This window comes from Peromyscus maniculatus, chromosome 19, assembly GCF_049852395.1.
Source record: "Peromyscus maniculatus bairdii isolate BWxNUB_F1_BW_parent chromosome 19, HU_Pman_BW_mat_3.1, whole genome shotgun sequence".
NCBI classification, from domain to species: domain Eukaryota; kingdom Metazoa; phylum Chordata; class Mammalia; order Rodentia; family Cricetidae; genus Peromyscus; species Peromyscus maniculatus.
In genome coordinates this window covers 53583617-53604685 of record NC_134870.1, presented here as the reverse complement: position 1 = coordinate 53604685, position 21069 = coordinate 53583617, and the positions used below count along the sequence as shown (strand labels likewise).

The following is a 21069-nucleotide window of genomic DNA, read 5'->3' as shown; positions in this document are numbered from 1 at the left end:
GTGCCAAATAGTTTAAATTCAACCAAGAAGTATGGCAAATTCAGATTGCCTTCTGCAGGGCGCCTTGATGGTGGTTTGCAATATTCAGGGTTCATCCACTTGCCTGTCAGTCTGCTGCTGACTATCAGTAACCTCAGGCTCCCCTGGTACTAGAGAGCCTTCCTGCTGGACCATCCATGGACCAGAATACCCCCATCATTGAATTAATGGAAATGACATTCAGAGGAATAAAAACAAGAGGACAAGTGAATGGCAGAGCTCAGACCAGAACAGGCACAGCTCCGGGTTCCAAGGTGATAAGAGAGGGAAAGTGCTTAGGCCATGTAATCGAGGGGCCTGGGCCTACATCCCACATCCATACTTGTCAGGTCAGTCACCAGATGATGTCTCTGCTGAGGTCTGCTCATTTTTAGTGGGAGTAATTTTGGTACTCGTAAAGGTTGTTTTATGAGAAAATCCACGGAAAGCACTTAACTGAATGTCCAGCAGAAAGGCGTTTGTTAGTTAGCTTCTCGTTCTGTTACTGCTCACGAAGTTCAGAAGGAGCTAAAGTAAAAGGCAGCAGAGGAGACACAATCTGGATTAAGTATAATACTAATAAAAATAGTAAGCACTTTGTTTCCCTTCTTTGTTTCCAAAAACATGGAACGTAACTTGTATTAAATTGATGAATTCCTATAGTTTGGAATTCATTCTCTAAATTCTCCCAGAGAGGAGATAGGGGGACTCCACTGACATGTTTGTCTTCCTGGGACATGCAGAGGCAGGGGACACGCTCTGAGTGTTGACATCTGGTTAGAATTTAGTAGTTTGGTTTTATTTTTTATTAGTTTATCTCTATGGCTGCTTTCTATTTACAGCAAATAAAACTCATTTTTCCATTTGGGATCTGATAAACCGTTTCCTTCTAAACTAAATTTCTGTAAGTGAAATGAAGATATTATGTAGATAACAGTGCAGGCAAAGCATGTATTTAGCCAAACTTGTAACAGTGGCCCTTGACTATCCATGTTGGAACAGTCACACAGATCCAGGCAGCTCAGTGACCATCTGCATTTTGTAGAAGAATAGAGTGAGGCAAGTTCTGCTCAGGGCCAGAGCAAGAGTGGGCCTTGAACCCAGCTCTTCAAGTTCATCCCTGCATTGTTCACATTCAAATCAGTACTTAGTTTTCTAGACTGTGTGCAAAGAGGACACTTTTGGCCAAAAGGGGCAAATACACTGATTTATTTCCTCCTAGACCACCCTGTATTTTGGGGCAGATTTTGACCACAGCCAATGGAAGTAATAGAGGAAAAGAAAAGCACTTTCCATCTCTCACCTAAGAGAGCCACAATACCAAAGAGAAATAGCTAGATTGCACAGCGCCAAGAAGACACTTTCTCCTCACTTGAAGACTGTATTACAGGTGATTTGGTTGTCTCTATTCTCTGGCATCTCAGTGAGTCTCCTCTGTCACCTACCCATAATGCCCTACCCTACCTCATTTCCCAGATGGTTCTTTGTTTCAGGACAGAGCAAGTTGGCAGCAGGAAGTGGAAATGTTAGTGAGCGGTGAAGCTGAAATCTCCGAGTTGGCTTTGTTAGTTCGTTTTAACCAATACCTTGTAGGTTTTTATTTCTTTTACTCTCTAGTTGCTAATGGAAAGGGTTCGTGACCTGGACCAGCAGTTGCTCTTCAGGTCCAGCATTCTAAGAGGGATGGCCAGAGGAGGAGGTAGGAAGCTGGGGTTGACAGGTCTTGCACAAGCTACGTCTTATGCCGAGCAAGCTTATTAAGAAGTAGAGCATTTTATATATCCTATTTGCTGAGGGAGAATGGCCAAGGTCAGCAGAAAGCTAAATCAGACAATGTTGGCAAGAGAACACAGGATATCTCAGACACAGCTGCCTTAGGACTGATAACCACAGCCCTTCAGAGGGGAAAGCTGGGGTCCTAGGAACTGAAACCTTAATCCTTTGAGGCCCAGGCCAAGACTGGCCCTTGCCAAGTCTGCCCCTAGGCAAGGGCAAAGAACTAGCATTCCCTTTTTTTCTTTTATCAGGACCTCTGAGCCTTGGATCATTCTGGCTTCCAGCAAGATGAGGTGGGATCTTCAGAACTGGGCATTCCTATGGACTGCAAAGTCAAATGGAGAGAAAGCACAGTGAATCCCTTTATCCCTGGCATGGAAACAGACTTCATTAAACATCCAAGTGGTTGCCAGTGTTCATCTGGCCAGATTAGCTGGACCACAGCCTCCTCTTCCCTAGTAACATCTCATCTTAACACAGCAGGCTTCCTGACAGAGGAGCTTCTTAGGAAGAGGACAAGTGTAGGTCTCCTTGAAGCCTGGACTGCTGTGTATCTTCTGCGTCTCCCACACTCAAGCTGTGTTGTCTGGATTCCTGGAAGCCATGGGTGGAACTAATGCTGTATAGCAGCTCTCCAGATAGAATGAATTCACTCTTGTCTCATGGATTTGCATTTGGCTTATCACCATGTCTTCTTGACCCTAGTCCCTTTCTTGAGTTTTTCATGAAAAGACAGAAAGGGACTCAGATCCAAGGAGTTTACTGGTTTTCAATAGAGAAGGATCCCGTAAGTATGGCGAGTCCTTAACTTGCCAAGGGCTGCGGACTGCCTTGGGATATGAGACTTTCAATGTTAAACCTAGACGGTTGGTCACTTCATTCCTTTGTGGGGGATGACCATTCCTTCTCACCGTATCTGAAGATGGGGAAAAGGAGGATGGCCAGTGATGTTCTTCCTTCATAGATTAAACAGGGACAAAGAGGCCAGTGTGACCTGTCATCAGAGGAGAAGAAGGAACGACGCAGGGAGTAGAAAGGTAAGGGAAACTTGTAGGGTGACTCAAGCCTGTGGCCCCAACACTTGGAAGATGGAGGTAGGAGGATCAGGAGCTCAGTTCAGCCTCAGCTACACAGTGAGTTTGAGGCCAGCCTGGGCTATGAAAAACCCTGTCTTAAAAAAGCATAAGAGGGAGAAGAAGGGAGGAGGGTGGAAGAGCGGGAGAGAGAAGAGGGAGAAAGATGGGGAGTTAAAACAGGGCAGGGATGCCGGGCCATGTCCTGATTCCCCGCTCCCTCTGTTTCAAAGCAGTGAACTGAACTGGCCTTTGTCGGCAGAAAAAAAGAAAATGCGTGTGAGTCTCAAGTCTCTCTCTCTCTCTCTCTCTCTCTCTCTCTCTCTCTCTCTCTCTCTCTCTCAGAACTTACCCAACACAAAGAAGGTGGTGACAGCTTTAGCATAGGAGAGAAAACATATCTTGGGGTTTGGAACAAACGAGACTCTACAAAAATGTGTGTAAAATGGAACCATAGTAGCTTTAAAGGCGGGGTTCAATAATGACAGTTCCCAGTAGAGAAAGATGGATTTGTTCGCTGCTCAAAACAGAAAATGGCCTAGGACTAGACCATTGGCTTGTTCAACACAGGACCCCGATCATCCTTAAAAGGCAGTCTCTGTGGGAGCAAGTCAGTTTCCCTCCTTAACGTTTTATTTTATTTTAGTCTGTGAGTGTGCATGTGTGTGTGCCTGAGTGTATGTATGTGCACCGTGTGTGTGCAGGAGCCTGTGGCAGTCAGAAGTGGTGCCGGATCCCTTGGAACTGGAGTAACAAATGGTTGTGAGCCACCATGTGGATGCTGGGAGCCAAACTTGGGTCATCTGCCCGAGCAACAAGTGCGCTTCTCTTAAACACCGAGCCTTTTCTCTAGCTCCTCCCCGACTTCCACTCCTGAATTCTTGAGTTGTGAGACTGTTCTCTGTCAACGTTCATAGCAATCAGGGTCCCAGTCCACCGCCATGGAGGGGAAGCAATCACTAGTATGCCAGTGGGAAAATGTCAACTTTACACACACATGCATGCACGTGTGAACACACACACACACACACACACACACACACACACACACACACACACACACACACACACACAACTAACTGTATAGAGGTCTCTTAGTAATGGGTTCAAAGGCAAAACCTAAGCAGAATCTTTAAAATTTATCCTCAAGGGGGAACTGATACCTCAAGTAGTATGCTATGATCAAGAAAGAAAAAAGGAAGGAAGTAAAGAAGGAAGAAAGAAAGGAAAGAAAGAAGGGAGGGAGGGAGGGAAAGAGGGAAGGAAGGAAATGAAAATGTTCGTGGCTGTAAGCTAAAATTCCTGACGCCTTCCATGTCAGTACTTGAGAGCTTCTAGATAGACATCCGGAGCCCACCAAAGCATGTCCAGAAGATGGCCAGAGCGAAGAGGAAACTGGAGATGCTCCATTGAGAGAGAAGACTGAGAGGGGTGGGCAGGTAGCAGGTCATTTTCTTCCAATGTCTAAGGCTTTCTGAGAGGAACAGGAGACCAACATCGCTGCCCTGACAGAGGCTAGAGCAACCACAGACTTGGGTGCTGATGAACGACAGAACTTCCACACAACTAGCTCATTCCCACCACAAAAGGGGCTGCGTTCAGAGGTAGTGAGCTCCTGTCCCTGGAGAGGTGCGAGCAGAGACCGACCTTGTGTCAGTAGGCAATGAGTGGTGACACTTGGGCTCTGGGTAGGACGCTGGGTCTGATGATGTCTGAAGTCCCCACACACTTCTGAAATCCTTGATGTGCTGGGTCCAGGTTCCACTGAACACCGTCTTCTGTGTACCTTCACTGGGCCCTGGTGCCCCGTACTTCAAGCTTCACTGGTGATGACCAGGGTCAAGAGTGTTTCCAGGGTGTCCTGTTCATGCAGACATGAATGGGAATGAATGGCTAAATGGCAAGCCAGGTCTTCAGTTAAAAGCATGATTCCAGGGACTCTGGGTCATTGTGTATGGGCAATTTCTCCAGTTCCTGGTGATGCCCACTGTGCAAAACTGTATACCTAAGGAGGAAGAAAAGAAGGCATGAGAATTCAACAGGCATCCTTCAAAGGCATCAGAAGCACTCCGTCTATTCTCTACTCCCCTTTCTTGAATGTATTTGAGGGCATAGAGAGGTGGGAGTGGAATGGGATGGAACTTCACAGAGAAGGTAAACCAAAGGACTCACCTAGATTGTCTAAGTTAAAGGTGGGAAAATGGCATCTTTGGGGAACCAGGCCTAGGGTACAGAGAGTGAACGACAGAGCTGGGGCGAGAACCCAGATTCCTTTTTCCAAAGCAGTTCCTGTGCCACTTGTCAGAACAACTCCAAACTGGACGTGAATAAGCCCTTCCAGTAGCTTTCTGGTGCTGCGCTAACATGCTGTTCAACTTGCCACTGTGGTTTCTAATTCCAGACTACACCTTGTGACCTAGATAGAGGAAGGAAGATGGATACAGCCGGGGTTGTGAGTGACTGTCCTCCACATCAAGCAACTGCCATTCATTTGTGCCCCCTTTGGAAAAAATCATCCCATGTGGGATTGTTTATAACTTACACCACCTCCTGAGTATCCAACTGCCTCCATACCAACGGACAACTCTGCCTATAGTCTGGAGGAGGAACTAGTGTGTGTGTGTGTGAGTGTGTGTGTGTGTGTGTGTGTGTGTGTGTGTGTGTGTGTGTGTTTTGTATATGTGTATACTGCATTTTTGTGGTCATGGGGAAATGCCTGCTGGGCAAAGACCTCCAGTTGTGGCCAGTTGGGGGACACTTACCCCACTCCTGTAAGTAACTCCTCACCTATGCTCTGTAAGGAAGTCCAATATATTCATTGGTTCCCCAGAATGAACTCTGGTAGAATTCTGCCTCAGTTTGTCATTGGGACCTTAGGAGAAGAGGTAGACATTGCTATGTCTCCCACTGGGAAGTAATTTTAGCAACTACTGGAAGGGAGCCATTTCAGGTAGAGGAGGCAGCCACACATATGGTGTCAGTGGTCCTACAGTAGACTACAATCAGCTGAGCATTCCTCCCATGTATGTAGTTAGAGTTTTTCTCTCCGGGTCCCGCCAAACCCCAGCAGTCCAGTAGCCCACTTATAAAATAAACATACAGACACTTATATTATTTAAACTGTTCAGCCATTAGCTCAGGCCTACCATTGTCTAGCTCTCATTCTTATATTCAGCCCATTTCTGTTAATCTGTATATCTCCACGTGTTCCGTGGCTTTACCTGCTGCCTCTACATGATGCTCCCTAGACGGCAGGCTGGTGTCTCCTCCTCTCCACCTTCCTGTTCTCTCAATTCTCCTCTCTACTAGTCCCACCTATACTTCCTGCCTGGCTACTGGACAATCAGTGTTTTATTTATCAATTAATCATCCACAGCAAATGTACTCACTATTGTGCTACAACGCCATGCCCTGCAGTATTCAGAGCATGCTGTTGTGCAGATTTATGCAAATGTTCCTAAGCTAGATCTTGGCTGGAATTTGGAGGAATAGCAAGGATTAGGGCAGGGGTGGGACAAGGGAACAGAAAGTATAGGAGAAGTGGAAGGAGTAGATATCTGCAAGATATCCAGGACCAATGTTGGCATGAGGCAATCTTGAAGATCCCTGTGGTGTTCTTTGGCTTTTTACTGCCCAGGAAGAGTTTGAGCAAAGCAATGGGTCGAATGACCTTGAAATAGGCTTCCTGGCTGGATGCTCTGTTGAGAAGATAGTCATACTTTGCTTAATGACAAGAATGCATCCTGGAAAATGTAACATTAAGCGGTGCAATCATTGTACAAACATCATAGAGGGCATCCATATAAGCTAGAGAGTGTACCCCACTACACTCCAAGTTCTATGATACAGCCATTGACTAGGCTAAAATCCTGTGCAGAATGCAGTGAACACTATCACACACAGGAAATACAAGGCCATCAGGAAACGAGAATTTTCCAGTTTCAGTCAAATCTGTGGGAGTACTGTGTCATATATATGACTCATCGGTAACTGAAATGCCATCATACAGCTCATGACAACTGATAAAAAGGGGGTGGGCAAGAGAGCGAGATGACTGATGTTTTCCATCAGTGACTCGGGGGAGAGAAGAAAGTTGGTGCTGTGGCCCAGGCAACAATAAGCAATCAGATTCTCCATAGAAAGTAGTTGCCCTTGGTCGTATGTTATTTTCCACTTTATGAGATTTACCCCTGAAGCTTCGCTCAGACCGCCCTGTGTTTGTGCATCTCATTATCTAGAATACTGTGCTGTGCAACAGGCTGACTAAGACCTTCCAGTGGATCCTGACAGACTCGGCATCCCATCGGGCTCTGCCAGTCACTGACAATGTGAATTGTTCCACCTCGCTATGCCTTTCCTTTCTCTTGTGCAGCCGAGGGCACGGTGTATTCCTCACAGTACCACTGCACAGAGAAGGAAGCACAGAGCACAGGAGTGGCCCATTTCAGAGGCTCAACATGCACAGCTTACGCTGTTCCAGATCGATCTTCTCCTCCATGGCTCCTAGAGTGAAGAGTGTGTTGTGTTGATGATCATACAGGCAGAGCTCTGAACTGCTAAAGTATTTTCTTCTTTTATTTTCTTTGTTGGGAACACCTAGAAGACCCTAAGGCCTAGAAGATTCCTTATTTGCTCTCCCTGCTTTGTGAGCACACACTCCTGTAAGGACACTGCCTACCTGTTCCTTTCACAATCACTGCAGCTTGGCAGGCCATGCCAGGCAGCCAAAAAGACCAAAGCTATACACAGAAGAAAAGTGAGGTCCAGAGATGCTGAGAGAGGATCCAGAGATGAATGGTAAGTAAGACATGGGCCTGGACTAGACTCATGTCAGACCTACACCTGTTGGCCTAGCTCCTGAGCAACATTGCTTACTGGGCTAACCTGCCCATAGCTCAGAACCAAGCAGTCCTGAAAACTGGGCTGTGCTGCTACCCAAGGTATAAGGATCTCCCTGACATAGATTCATGTGCAGAAAAAGAAAAACCTAATAATAATAAGAAGAAATCATCTACAGCTCAATTTATTGAAGGATGAAGGTGACAGGGACCATTTTTAGTCATGACACAACTGACTTCATTTTTATAATTATTTTTCCCAATTGTAAGTGTTGGCTACTCAGATTTATTTCACAGATGAAAAGACTGAAGCTCTGAGCTACTGATCTGGCTGTCACAGTGTGTGCAATGCCCACCCCCCCCCCCCCCCCCCCCCCCCCCCCGCACTAAATCCAAAGCACAGTCCCAAATTCTGCCAAGCTCTACAGTAATAAAACATTCACATTGGCAATAAATGGCACTTCCTCTATGGAGCTCATATAAAAAACATGTCCCGATGAGAAGGAAAACCAGTATTTTGATCATGTGAAAAGTCGTGTGTTGGGGAATATTACTTTAAGATGTGTTACTTTTGTTTATGTTGCATTTGTTTAACTTTGTGAAGCTGTATTACTGTGCCTGTCTAAAACACCTGATGGTCTAATAAAGAGCTGAACGGCCAATAGCAAGGCAGGAGAAAGAGATAGGTAGGGCTGGCAGGCAGAGAGGATGAATAAAAGGAGAAATCCAGGAGGAGAGGAGAAGGAGAAAGGAGGAAGTAGGAAGTAGCCAGAGAAGAAGGAGGACTCCAGGGGCCAGTCACCCAACTACACAGCAAGCTACGGAGTAAGATTTATAGAAGTAAGAGAACAGGAAAATCCCAGAAGCAAAAGGTAGATGGGATAATTTAAGTTAAGGAAAGTTGGCAAGAAATAAGCCAAGCTAAGGATGGGCAATCATAATTAAGAATAAGCCTCCATGTGTGATTTATTTGGGAGCTGGGTGGCAGGTCCCTTAAAAGAGCAAAAACAACCAACAATAGTTGTGTCATGAAGTGGAAAGAGGTTCATGAACCCTCATCCCTAACTGTGGAGATATGAACAACTTAATACAGCTGCCTTACCAGGCTATGGTGGGTTATAAGCACTGAGAAAAAGAGGAGAGTTAGCTTCCTTGGCCAACCAGGAACAAGGTCTCCTATGCATTTTAGCCTATAGAGGTCCTGACCTGGCTTGCAAATTCCCAAGTCTCTGTGATTTACACCTTTTTAATTTAGGAGTTTTCATTTTGATGGAAAGGAAACAGTATGAACACATTTATAACACTTTGGATGGCTACCCTGCAAACAATCACCCTGCCTGAATTCAAGAATCCTATTTGTGTATAGATCCATAAGGATGTCACAGAGTCCATGATGTTTCTACAGTGTTTCTCTAAGTAGAGGGCCCAAATGGTAGCTGCCTGCAGACATACTTGTGAACATCCATACATCCTCAAATTTAACAAGTATTAAGAGAAAAAGAAACCTGCCACCTACTAGTTGTGTGTGAGCTGACCAAGTAAGCGATTCCTGTATATCTGAAACTTTTGAGTTAAGAGTCCAACTAACATCTTTCAAGATGCTGGGCACATCCCGGATGGGAGAATCTTCACTAGTAAAGAAAACTGAGCTCAGGAAATGTGGCTTTCCTAAGGTTCAAGTAGGACATGGAGTAGTTAAGAAGTTGATATATGGGACTGGAAAGATAGCTCAGTGGTTAAGAGCACTAATTGCTCTTCCAGAGGACCCAGGTTCAATTCCTAGCACCCACGTGGCAGCTCACAACTGTCTGTAACTCCAAGATCTGACACCCTCACACAGCTCACACAGACATGCATGCAGGCAACACACCAATGTACATAAAATAAGAATAAATGAATTATAAATAAAAAAGAAGTTGATATGTGTGGGATAGTTAAGAATTCTTGGGGCAGAATGCTTCGGTCCAAATCCTGATTCTGCCTCTTCCTTGCTGTGTGAATTGTTGCAAGTTTTCTGGAGAGTTACAGCCATTAAATGACATAATTCCTATCAAGCTCTTATTAATAACAGCCAGATACTGAATAATAAGTAACAATGATATCCTGCTTATAAGATATCTAAGGGCAGGGCTTGAACCTCTGGACCTCAGCACTTAATTCCTGGTTTAGTGCAGAATCCATTCCTTAGTAATTAATGCGTGTTTGCCTGATGCCTGCTGTGAACTAATCACATGGATGAAAGAAACCTTCAAGATGTCACAACAGCTACAGGAGCACACTGAGGGAGGGGTCTTCATCCCTCAGCATGACCAAGGCCTCCAAGCTCTGCTGTGAGATCTAACCACCAGGCTGACCTAGAAGAGGTTCAACCCCTGTGAGAGAGTGGTTGTATCTGATAAGTTTCATGACCTGGGAGAAGTCACTGCTGTTTCTCAAGCAACATAGAAGCAGCTGTCTGCTTTGATTTAATTAATTCAAGCATGACAGGAGCCACATTAAGTCTGGTGATTACCTGAATCTCCAATTTGTTCACTGAGCAATTAGTATCAAACTTGGAGCAGCCTGGAAAGAGCAATAATTAATAGCATAACAGTGCCGCTTCTCCCTGCCTAGAGCTGGCATCACTGGGAACTGCATAGACTTTAGAACATAGGGCCTCAGGCCTCCTCTGGGCAACACCACTTGCTCGCTCTCACTGAAGATGCTGGCAAAATAAGAGGCAGCTCCATCTATATAGATCAAACCCTCAAGCAGATTGGAGCCCTGTCACTTGGTACCCGAGATACCTCGGGGGCAAGCGGGGTATTTTTTTTTCCCCAGTGTTTATGAAGGAACAAGATTTCCAAATGCTAGGCATGTATGAATCCAGCTACTCATCATTTTAACATGCACACCTGCTGTGGCTCAGGCCCCGTGCCAGGCCTGGAAGAACCTGGAGTGAGAACTGGTACAGCTGTTGCCCAGCAGAGCTCCCAGGATCCCGTGAGAGCCGCCAACAGGTGGAAATTTGTAAACGTGTGAAGCATTAGGGGTAGAGAGTAATTGGGGGTGCTGAGAACACAGGAGGAGGATATGAACCCAGTTAGTGGGCCAGGGCAGTGTGGCCGAGGAAGTGGCAGGAGATGAGAACTGAAGGGGTGGGGGTGGGGGTAAGGGGTCACCAGGCCAAGGGGAAGAGAATGCAGATCCAAACAACAGCGAGTGGCAAAGCCCACAGTGATGGAGCAGGGGAGGGGCATTCATTGACTGAAAGGTGTTTCATCGTCCCACGATGCTAACGACCGTCGTCCTCATGCTAAGAGCAATCAGGAGACAGACCAGGGTGTAAGTAGAGAGGAGGACCTCATGTCTTGTAGGATAATTAGGCTGTGGTATAAGGGAGGCTGGACTGGGACACAATATCACGTTGGGAGCTGTATTAGCTTTCTGTTGCGGCTGTAACAAATTACCCCAAACAAAGACGCTTCAAATAATATAAACGTAAAGTCTTACAGTTCTAGAGCTCATCAATCCAAAATGGGTCTTAGTGGGGCTAAAAAGGTGTCGGCAGATCTGCCTTCTTTCAGAAGGCTCTTTGGAATAATTCATTCCTTGACGTTTCCATCTTCCAGAAGCTGCCCACATTCCTGGGCTTACAGTGTCACTTTTCTAATTTGTTAATTTTTATGCGCTCCTTCTCTGGCTGGGTCACCTTGCCCCTTTTCTTTTATTTTTATTAAGAAATTTTTTATTCATTTTACATACCAATGACAGATCCCACTCTTCCCTCCTGTAAGAAGATAAGGCCTCCCATGGGGAGTCAGCAGAACCTGGTGCTAAGAAAACTTGTACCTAGTGAGTTCATCCACACTGTCTTGAGAACCTTGCCCATCTCAAGACAACACAGAGCTCAAACATGTCATAATCAACCTCTTGTCACATGATAAAACATATTCCCAGGCACTGGGGAACAGGATGTGGACCTCATTGGGTGACATTATTTTACCCAACACAGGTGATTTTGAACTGTCCCCAGACCAGTTTGTGGCTCAGGAGACGCAGAGTGGCTATTGTAGAGGGTTAGGAAGAATTCTCATTCTGGATATGCAGTGAGAAAAAAAATCTATAGGTCCTGATAATGATTTGCCGTTGAAACAGTGGGGGCACTCTAGACCCAGGAGCAGGCAGGAAAAAGACATGGAAGCGAGGACTTTCACAGAGCACAGGCTTCAGGTAAGGAGATGTGAGTGTCCCAAGAGCACCCTCTACAATGAGGCTGGGAGTACTGATGTGTCCACGCTATAAACTCAGACTCACCTTAGACCCTCAACTCAGCCCCTTCCTGGAACCAGTGACGGCATCTGGCCGCATCGTCCTGTGAAAGTTCTTTTCTCTGTCATCACCTCTGCTGCTCTTATTGCTCATGTCCTTGTCTTTCAAGAGACTGGTCTGAGCTTCTGATGTCAGTCCCCCTCCCTTCCCAAGGCAGCTAGTGCTCAGTTCACTGTCCATCACCTAAGCATTCCATCCAGCCTCAGTCCAGCTTTGAAGGCTCTTCATGCTCTTGCTGGACTTTAGCCTCACATCTCAGTCACTCTTCCTCACCATTTCCTGTCTGCTTTATCTTATCTGCTTTATCTGCATTATTAGATGTTTATTCCAGTATATACATGGCCTCCTGAGGTTCTTGAGGGATGGAATAAACATCTCATCATGTCCTAAGAGATAACCCAAATCCACTCTTCCCTTGACCCTGCACTAAATTCTCTCTAAGTATTGCATTTCTTATATTGACCATAATGTCAGGGATATTTTTAAATGTCCACATTTTGAAGACTTCAACTCAAGGAGGGAAAGATGTACCAAAGGTCACCCAATTGATTAATCAATGAGCCACAGAGCTAAGAGTTAGAATTAGGCCTTCTGGAATCCAGACCACTTTGCATTTAATAGTGTGCCCCAACCTCATTCTCAACATTTAGTCTACAGCTCTTGATACCTCGTGAAGTATGAAAACTCTTAGAATCTATGGAAATATTTACTAGATGCATAATAGCATTGCCTGGCATTTTAACTGGTTACAAAGGGTAGTGGCAATTAGTCCTACTGGTCCTCCCCCAGGCTTTAGTCCTACTTTGTCCATCCCCACAGTTCTACATCTGGAGCATCTGCATCAGTTCCTCTATGGGCAGTTCTGTGTGGTTCTGGGTTGGGGCTGGGTAGAGCAATCTATTTTCATGCCTGTCTCCTTCAGAAATACTTTGGATGTGGCTATTTCTGGGTTTTGGCCTTTCTCTGAAAAGGAAACTGGAAAATCTTCTTAGCACCAAGAATCAACCTATTCCATATTTGTAGGATATGCCTTTGGAAAACTTCTAAAAGAAATTTTGGGGAGTGTGTTCTGTAGATTTCTACCCATCATTTACTACCTATGATCCCTATAGACAAAGGTGAGTCATGTGGGATGTAACTGAGTGGTAGAGTCTTGCCTAGCTTAAAGAAGGCTCTAGTGTCAACCCCCAGTCCTGAAAAACAACAACAAAAACCAACAATTAGTGATTTCTGCTATCCAGAAACTAGAACCGACTGGACAACCAGAGTAGTTCTCAAAAAGTTGTAGAATTTTCCTGCCTTCCTCAGCTTTTCCCCTCTGGAAGTACATAGGCTTGGTTTGCATGCTCCTTTAGAAATCCTTAACACACCATAACAGAGAGTGAAGACTCTCCTCGGGAAGGGAGTGTCCAGTGGTGGAAGTCGCTGCGTTGACTGCATGAAATAATGGCCGATGTGACAAAAATATAAACTTCAAGCCAACAGTAAACCAACTCGGGCCAATTAGCACATTTTAGAAAAAATTTTCAAATATCTCCCTAGGCCATTATTTTAGAATATGATAATTTAATTGAAAAGTAAAATGACTACTTAGAACAAAGTTGTTTTCAAACTGATTTAGTACTAGGTAAATAAAAATGAAGTCTAGAGTGCCATTGAAAGTACTGGTCAAGCCATGTGGTGGTGGCACATGCCTTTTATTCCAGCATTCAGGAGGTGGAGGCAGGAGGATCTCTGTGAGTTCGAGTCCAGCCTGGTCTACAGAGCGAGTTCCAGGACAATCAGAGCTACACAGAGAAACCCTGTCTTGAAAAACCAAAAGAAAAAAAAAGTACTGGTCAATTATCTAGTTTTGATAAATGTACCACGTTTATATGAAATGTTAACTTAAGGAGGCAATGGACCAAAGGAAGACAACTTTCTAAACTATTTGTATTCTCTATGGATATAAAGTTGTTTTAAAATTAAGAAAAAAACAGTGTTTATAAAATTGCGGGGGGGGGGGGAATGTTCTACCCAGCTTCCATGTTGAGGTTCTATTCTAACAAATGAAAAGTTTCACAAATTTAAATAAATACACAATAGGACTCTCAACTCTTCCTAGACATATAACTGAACTGAGGTCACTGGGCCAAACCCCAAATGCACAAGACAGAGGTGTAGAACGTACAGGAAAAGCATCCTCCAAGGACACATCATGGGTGGGAAGGCCTGACTATAGTCACCAGATTGATGGAGGCTCAGAGTGTCATCTGAGAGAAAAACTCCAGGAGACTCAGCAGTGGGGGCTGCCACAGTTTTGTGAGTTTTACTTCCTAGAGATTTGGCCAGGTTCTCACAGTAAGATAGAAAAATCCTACTCTATTTCAGAAAGGGGAAGAGATGGGGTGGGGGGATGAGAGGGGATCTGTAGTTGATATGTAAAATGAATTTCAAAAAGGAGAGAAAGAGAGCTCAAATGCATTTTTATTTGTTTTCTTGGTTTGTTTGTTTGTTTGGGTTTTTGTTGTTATTTGAACAAGGTTGACCATGGGGAAAACCGAGCCTGACTGATAGCGCATGGGATGCCCAACTTCAGTCAGTTCCAGCCATTAGTTCCACGGAAAATAGTTAGGGAGAGCTGAGAAATGCTTGTGAAGTTCACTTTCCAGAAGTACAGTCTCCCCAAATGATGGACTGTAGACAAACACTTTCTGACTCTAATAGCACAGGAAATAATCCAAGAAACCAGAAAAGTTGGATTACGTGAAATTATGATGCGTAGCAAAGGAAACAAACAATTCTCAGAGTCAAGAGACAGACTATAAAATGGGGGAAAAATTCATCACTGGCTACACATTAAGCAAGATGTTGCTATAAAGAACCATAACGATTAAACACTGATACCCCCAAATTATCCAGCCAGCAAATAGGCTGATGAATCCTTAGGCATCTCTCAGAAAAAAGAAACATATGTGATCTATAAACACTCGAAAAGTTGTTTAACATCTTTAGCTATCAGGGAACTGGAAATTAAAAGTACTTTGAGATTCCATGTCACTTCAACATGAATGATGGTTATCAAGTAAACAAATAACAAACACTAGTGAAGATGTGGAGAAAGAGAAACTATCATCCATGACTGCCGTGAGTGTAGAATTGTGCGGCCACAATGGAAGTTATTAGAGAGTTCCTTAGAAACTGCAAGAAAACGGAATTACCATATGGCCCAGATATTCCAGTCCTGGGTGTATACACAAAGAAAGCCCAAGAAATCTAAGTCAGCATGTGGTAGAGATACTGGAATATCCATATTTATTGCTGCATAGGTATGATAGCTAAGGAATGAGACCTGCTTAGATTCCTAATCAACAGAGGAATAAAATACCACACACACACACACACACACACACACACACACACACACACTGTAATTTTACAGTTATAAAAGTGAAATTTACAGGAAAATGGAGAAATTTACAGAAAAATGGAGACAGAAATATTATGTTAATCTAAACAAATCAGCCTCAAAAAGACAGATACCTCATTTCTTTCATATATAGAACACAAATTTAAGTTATATATGTGTAAAACAACTAAATCCAATGTAAGTATAACATACGAAATGTCAAAGCCCAATTCAATGAAACTGAGAATAAGAGATCAACAGAGAAAATTAAATAAAACCAAAAGTCAGTGTTTTGAAAAGGTGAATAAAAAGTGATAAACTAAATATCATTGTAAAAAACAGAACACAAATAACTACATCAAACATTAAAGAGATGCACATCACTCCAGACCCCATAGATGTTGAAAGGATAATCAAACATTCAATGCCCACAAACTTGATAATCAACATTAAAACGACTATTTGAAATACATAATAGACCAAAACTTACAGAAAAGAAATTGATATGAAATACTTCACATGTATCTAACTTAACAGACCAGGCCTGTATCTATTAATGAGATCTACTAACTCATAACCTTCTGAAACAGTGGTACAAGCTCAGAAGTGTTGACTAGTTGGTTCAATCAAACAGTGAAGAAAGGAAATTGTATTATTTATCTACAGTATCCTTCCAAAGACAGAAACAGAGAGACAACCTCATGAATGAGCCTCTTCAGGAGGGCAGCATTACTTTAATACCAGGACCAAAGACATAGCCAAAAGAAAATGTCTTCATCCACTTTGCTTTGCTCTAAGAAAATATTTGAGAGTGGGTTGACCTCGAAAACTGTGGAATTGACTTATGTTCCCAGGAGCTAGAAAGTCCAGATTCCATGATACTGGTATTGAGGAAGCCACTGCCCACCCCAGGCCTCCATCACTACAAGGTGAGTAGGGCATATGAAATAACTGTGTGAGAAAAGGTGGAGGAAGAGCAGCCATGAAAACTGAAACCAATTTATAACAATTGGTTCTCCTGGGAATGAAATGGTGGCAGGGGATCTGACACATCCCCTGTAAGTAGTAGTCAACCCTTTTTGAGGACGGGGCCTTACCCATTCCCCCAATTTAGGTCCCACTTTATCCATTCCCTTCCAATACTGTTATATTGAGGACCAAGCTCCCAGCACATGACCTCTAGTGTACAAACCTTATTGAGAGCATAGCCATAATTCATGAACACAGATGCAGCAATCCTCAACAAAGTCTTAAATAAAACCTAACAATGTACAAAAAGAACTTGTATAGCCCCCACATTTATTTACTTAGGGTGTGCAAGGGACATTTAACTTGAAAATTCAATTAGGCTGGGGACATGGATCAGGGGTAGAATGCTTTGCCTGGAATGAATAAGACCCTGAGTCCAATCTTCAGCATGAAGCAAAAATAAGTAAAGTTGGTATAGTCTAACACATCAACAGACTAAACAAGAAAAAGCAGATGATCATGTTAATAATATACAAAGGGCATTTGACATAATTCAATACCCATTCTAAGTAAATGTTTTCAGTAAACTAGGAATAAAGGGAACTTCCTCAATTTGATAAAAAAAAAATCCATAAACATATTCAACCAGAGTTTTCCTGCTAAGATCAGAAATGATACTAGCATATACTCTTTCTCTTACTTTTCAACACTGTGCTCAAAGTTTTGGGAAATGCAATATGACAAGAGGGAATAAATGTTATACAGATAAAGAATAAAAAATAACTGTCCTTGCAGATGATGTGATAATGTCATGTATGTAAGAATATGAAAAATTCTGAAGCTCGTAAGCTATTATATTAAAATTTGCAGAAATCTGTATGTATTTGCAGAAATATATAGGTATTTATATCAGATTTGCTTGAAGTTGTTAAAGCTTTAAGTTACCTTAGCTATCCTTAAGTCAGAGAGTAAACAAAAATGTAGCACATCTGACAATGGAATATTATTCAGAGGTAGAAGAATAAGCTATCAAGTCATAAAGCATATGAAAAAAATTTAATATGAATTACTAAGTTAAAGAAGCCCATCTTTATGGGATAGGGGGTTATTCTAACTCTATGAAATTCTGGGAAATGAAAAAGTATGGACATAGAAAGATCTGGGTCTGCCGGGTGTAAAGCTCAAAGTAAGAGCTGAAAGGCAGAGCACAGGGATTTTAGTACAGTGATGAAATAATTCTATAAAATGCCACAGTGGTAGATACACATCATCATACACTTGTCCAAACCCAGGCTGTACACCGCCAATGTGAGGGATGTTGACAGTGGCAGATGGCATATATGAAATTTCTGTACCTTTCAGTATTTTATGTGAAAATAAAAATGTTCCATAATGCCAATGTATACCTAAAACATCTCGCAACATCACCTTGATTTAGTCACAATGATTTGTTGAGGAACATAGGGAGGGCCCCATTACAGTCAAGGTGATAAAAAAATGAGTTGGTATGAGAGGTAATCTAGATAAGAAAACATCCAAGGACTACGGTTATATTGGAGCTCAGCTCCACCACAATGTATGTTTTCCATAACGTTTGTGAAATAAAGAAACAAAAAACTCCATTGAGAAGTTAGTAGATGAAAAACAAACTTTTCATACTACATGAACCTTGGCCTTCAGGTTAATAGCTATCAAGGTGCAGGAGGCATCTTGGGCTTAGCAGGCCTCCCTCTTCTTGAGAGAGGCCAGAGGATGAACACAGATGGGTTGTGTTTTACATGAAGAAATGGATGGACAGATCCAGACAGACTCACACAGCCTTGCAGAGCACGCTCAGAGTTAGACGGGAACAGGTCTATTGCAGAAGAGCAGAGGGAAACTTGACACAGATGAACAGCCACAGATGAGAAAGAGCCAAGCATAAGTTGGGAGAGAAAAAAGAAAAAAAAAAAACAGAAAGGTTAGATGCTTGGTTTAACCTACATGAACACCCACTTGTTCCCATTGGAGAGTAGGGAAGGAAGCATGATCATTGTGCAACATTGTTATGCCGTGTTGTGTATTTAACAGCCCAGCTTTATAGAAGTTGGCAATGGATTTTGAACATGTAAATGTAGCATAAGTTTATTTGATATCCTTTGAATTTCTAATTACACTACTTAAAACTTAGGTAGTAAGATATGTATGTTTATTATTTGCCCAGCCTAAGCAATTAAAATTTTTAAACATTGGGCACCAAACTGCTACACTTTCCCAGTAAAAACAGTGCAAAATTTTTAACCGTAAATTTTAAAATAGAGAAGCACTGAGCAAGGGTCTCTGTAGGAGGACGTAGAGACCTTTGAGAATGTGCTCAAATGGTATAGCTGGATCATGTGGTAGACTTATTTTCAGGTGTTTTGTTTTGTTTTTGGGGAACTTTCACACTGATTTCCATGACTCCACAAATCCCACCAATAGTGAATATGTTTTCCCCTTTCCACAATCATGCCAGCATTTATTGTCTTTTTTTTTTTAAATCTTAAAGTAGTTTTAATTTGCATTTCCCTTATGGCCAAGGATGTTGAACAAGAGACTGCTTAGACATTTTTGATTCCTCTTTTGAGAACTGATTAGTCCCATGGCCTGTTTTTTTTAATTGGGTGATTTATTTTCTTGGTGTTTGGTTTTTTGTTTGTATGTTTGTTTTTTATATTCTAACTATTACTCTTCTGTCCAGCTGGCAATTTTTTTTTCTGGTCCAATAAGTTTCCTCTTCACTTGATTGATGGTGTCCTTTACTGTACAGAAGCTTTTAACTTTTATGAGATCCCATTTGTCAATTGACAGTTTGAATTCCTGTACCATTGGAGTCCTACTCAGAAAGTCTTTTTTTGTGTCTATAAATTAAAGCATATTCCCAACTTTCTAATTTAACCAATCCAGGGTGTTTGATTTTCCCTTGAGGTTCTTGATCTATTTAGAGTCAAGTTTTGTGCAGGGTCAGAGATAAGGATCTAGTTTCATTTACATGTAGCTATCCAGTTTTCCATCACCATTTGTGAAAATGCTATCTTTTCTTCAATGTGTATTTGGTGCCTGTTTGTTAAAAACCAGGTGGCTGTAGAATCCTGGGTTAGTATTTAGACCTTCAGTTCTGTTTCACTGGTCAATATGTCTAATTTTTATGACAGTACCATGCTGTTTTGATTTCTGTGGCTCTGTAGTATAACTTGAAATCAAGGATGATAATACTTTCAGCAGTGTTTTTAATGACCAAGATTATTTGGATATCCAGGGATCTTTTGTGTTTCCACATGAAATTTTATTTGTTTTTTTTTCAATATTTGTGAAGAACTGCAATAGAAATTTGATGGGGATTGTATTGAATTTTTGTTAGGATGGCCATTTTCACAATATTAATCTTACCAATACATGATCATGAGCAGTCTTTCTACCTTCTTGTGTCTTCTTCAGGGTCTTTCTTCAAGTCCTGAAGTTTTCACTGTAAAGATCTTTTAGACTTTATTTATGTTTTTGAGACTATTATAAATGGGATTGTGTTTTTTCTTTCTTTCTTTCTATGCTTCTGGTTAGTATTTAAAAAAGCTGCTGACTTTTGTGTGTCAATTTTACATCCCGATTCTTTGCTGAATGCGTTCATCAGATGAAAGAGTTTTTTTGGGGGAGACTCTAAAATTTTGTATAAATATAATAATACCATCTGCAATAAAGATACTTTGACTTTTTCCGTTCCTATTTATGTCTTCTGTATTTCCTCTTGTCTCATTGCTACAACTGAGACTTCGAGCACTATATCACACAAGAATAGAAAGAGTAGACATCCTTTTCTTGTTTTTCATTTTAGCAGAAATATTTCAAGTTTTTCTGATGTTGGTTTGTTGACTGCCCTCATTTTGTTGAGCTATGTTTCTTCTTTTTTTTATTTTTTTTTAAGATTTATTTATTATGTATACAGTGTGTTCTGCTTCTGCTTGCACATATCCCTTCAGACCAGAAGAGAGCACCAAATCTTATTCTAGATGGTTGTGAGCCACCATGTGGTTGCTGGGAATTGAACTCAGGACCTCTGGAAGAACAGCCAGTGCTCTTAACCTCTGAGCCATCTCTCCAGCCCGAGCTATGTTTCTTGTAGCTGCAATTTCTCCAGGAATTCTATCATGGACAGATGCTGAATGCCAGAGACCTTTTTTGCATCTAATGAGATAATCATGTGGTTTCTGTCCTTGAGTCTGTATATGTAGTAGATTATATTTATTAATTACACTGAACCATCCTTGCATATCTGGGTTGAAACTGAACTGATCAGTGGTGGATTGTTTTCTTTTTTGCGGTGGAGGGGGGAGTTAGTTTTGCTTTACTGTTGTTGCTTAATTTGGCTTACAAGTAGTTTAGTAACAATTTCTGCATCTATGTCATCACAGAGATTGGTATATAATTTTCTTTTTTTGTTTGTGTCTTGATCTGATTTAGATATCAGTATAACACTGGTTTCATAAAGAAGAATCTATACCTTTCCTCTTCTAGTTTACAGAAGACTTTGAGGAGTATTGGCTTTAATCTTTCTTTCTTTCTTTCTTTTTTTTTTCTTTGGTTTTTCAAGACAGGGTTTCTCTGTGTAGCTTTGCGCCTTTCCTGGAACTCACTTGGTAGCCCAGGCTGGCCTTGAACTCACAGAGATCTGCCTGCCTCTGCC

The 21069-nt window shown here is 42.2% G+C and overlaps 1 protein-coding gene across 1 annotated transcript in view; it reads right to left on the bottom strand.

Moving 5' to 3' along the window:
• Window positions 1–1592: 1592 nt before the first annotated feature.
• The window catches only part of Htr4 (5-hydroxytryptamine receptor 4), a 203139-nt gene continuing 183662 nt past the window's right edge, over window positions 1593–21069 (bottom strand). Inside the window, exon 7 of the mRNA XM_042264017.2 lies at window positions 1593–4872. Coding sequence (XP_042119951.2) covers window positions 4785–4872 — 88 coding nt within the window. The 3' untranslated portion in view covers window positions 1593–4784. The remainder of the gene's footprint in view (window positions 4873–21069) is intronic.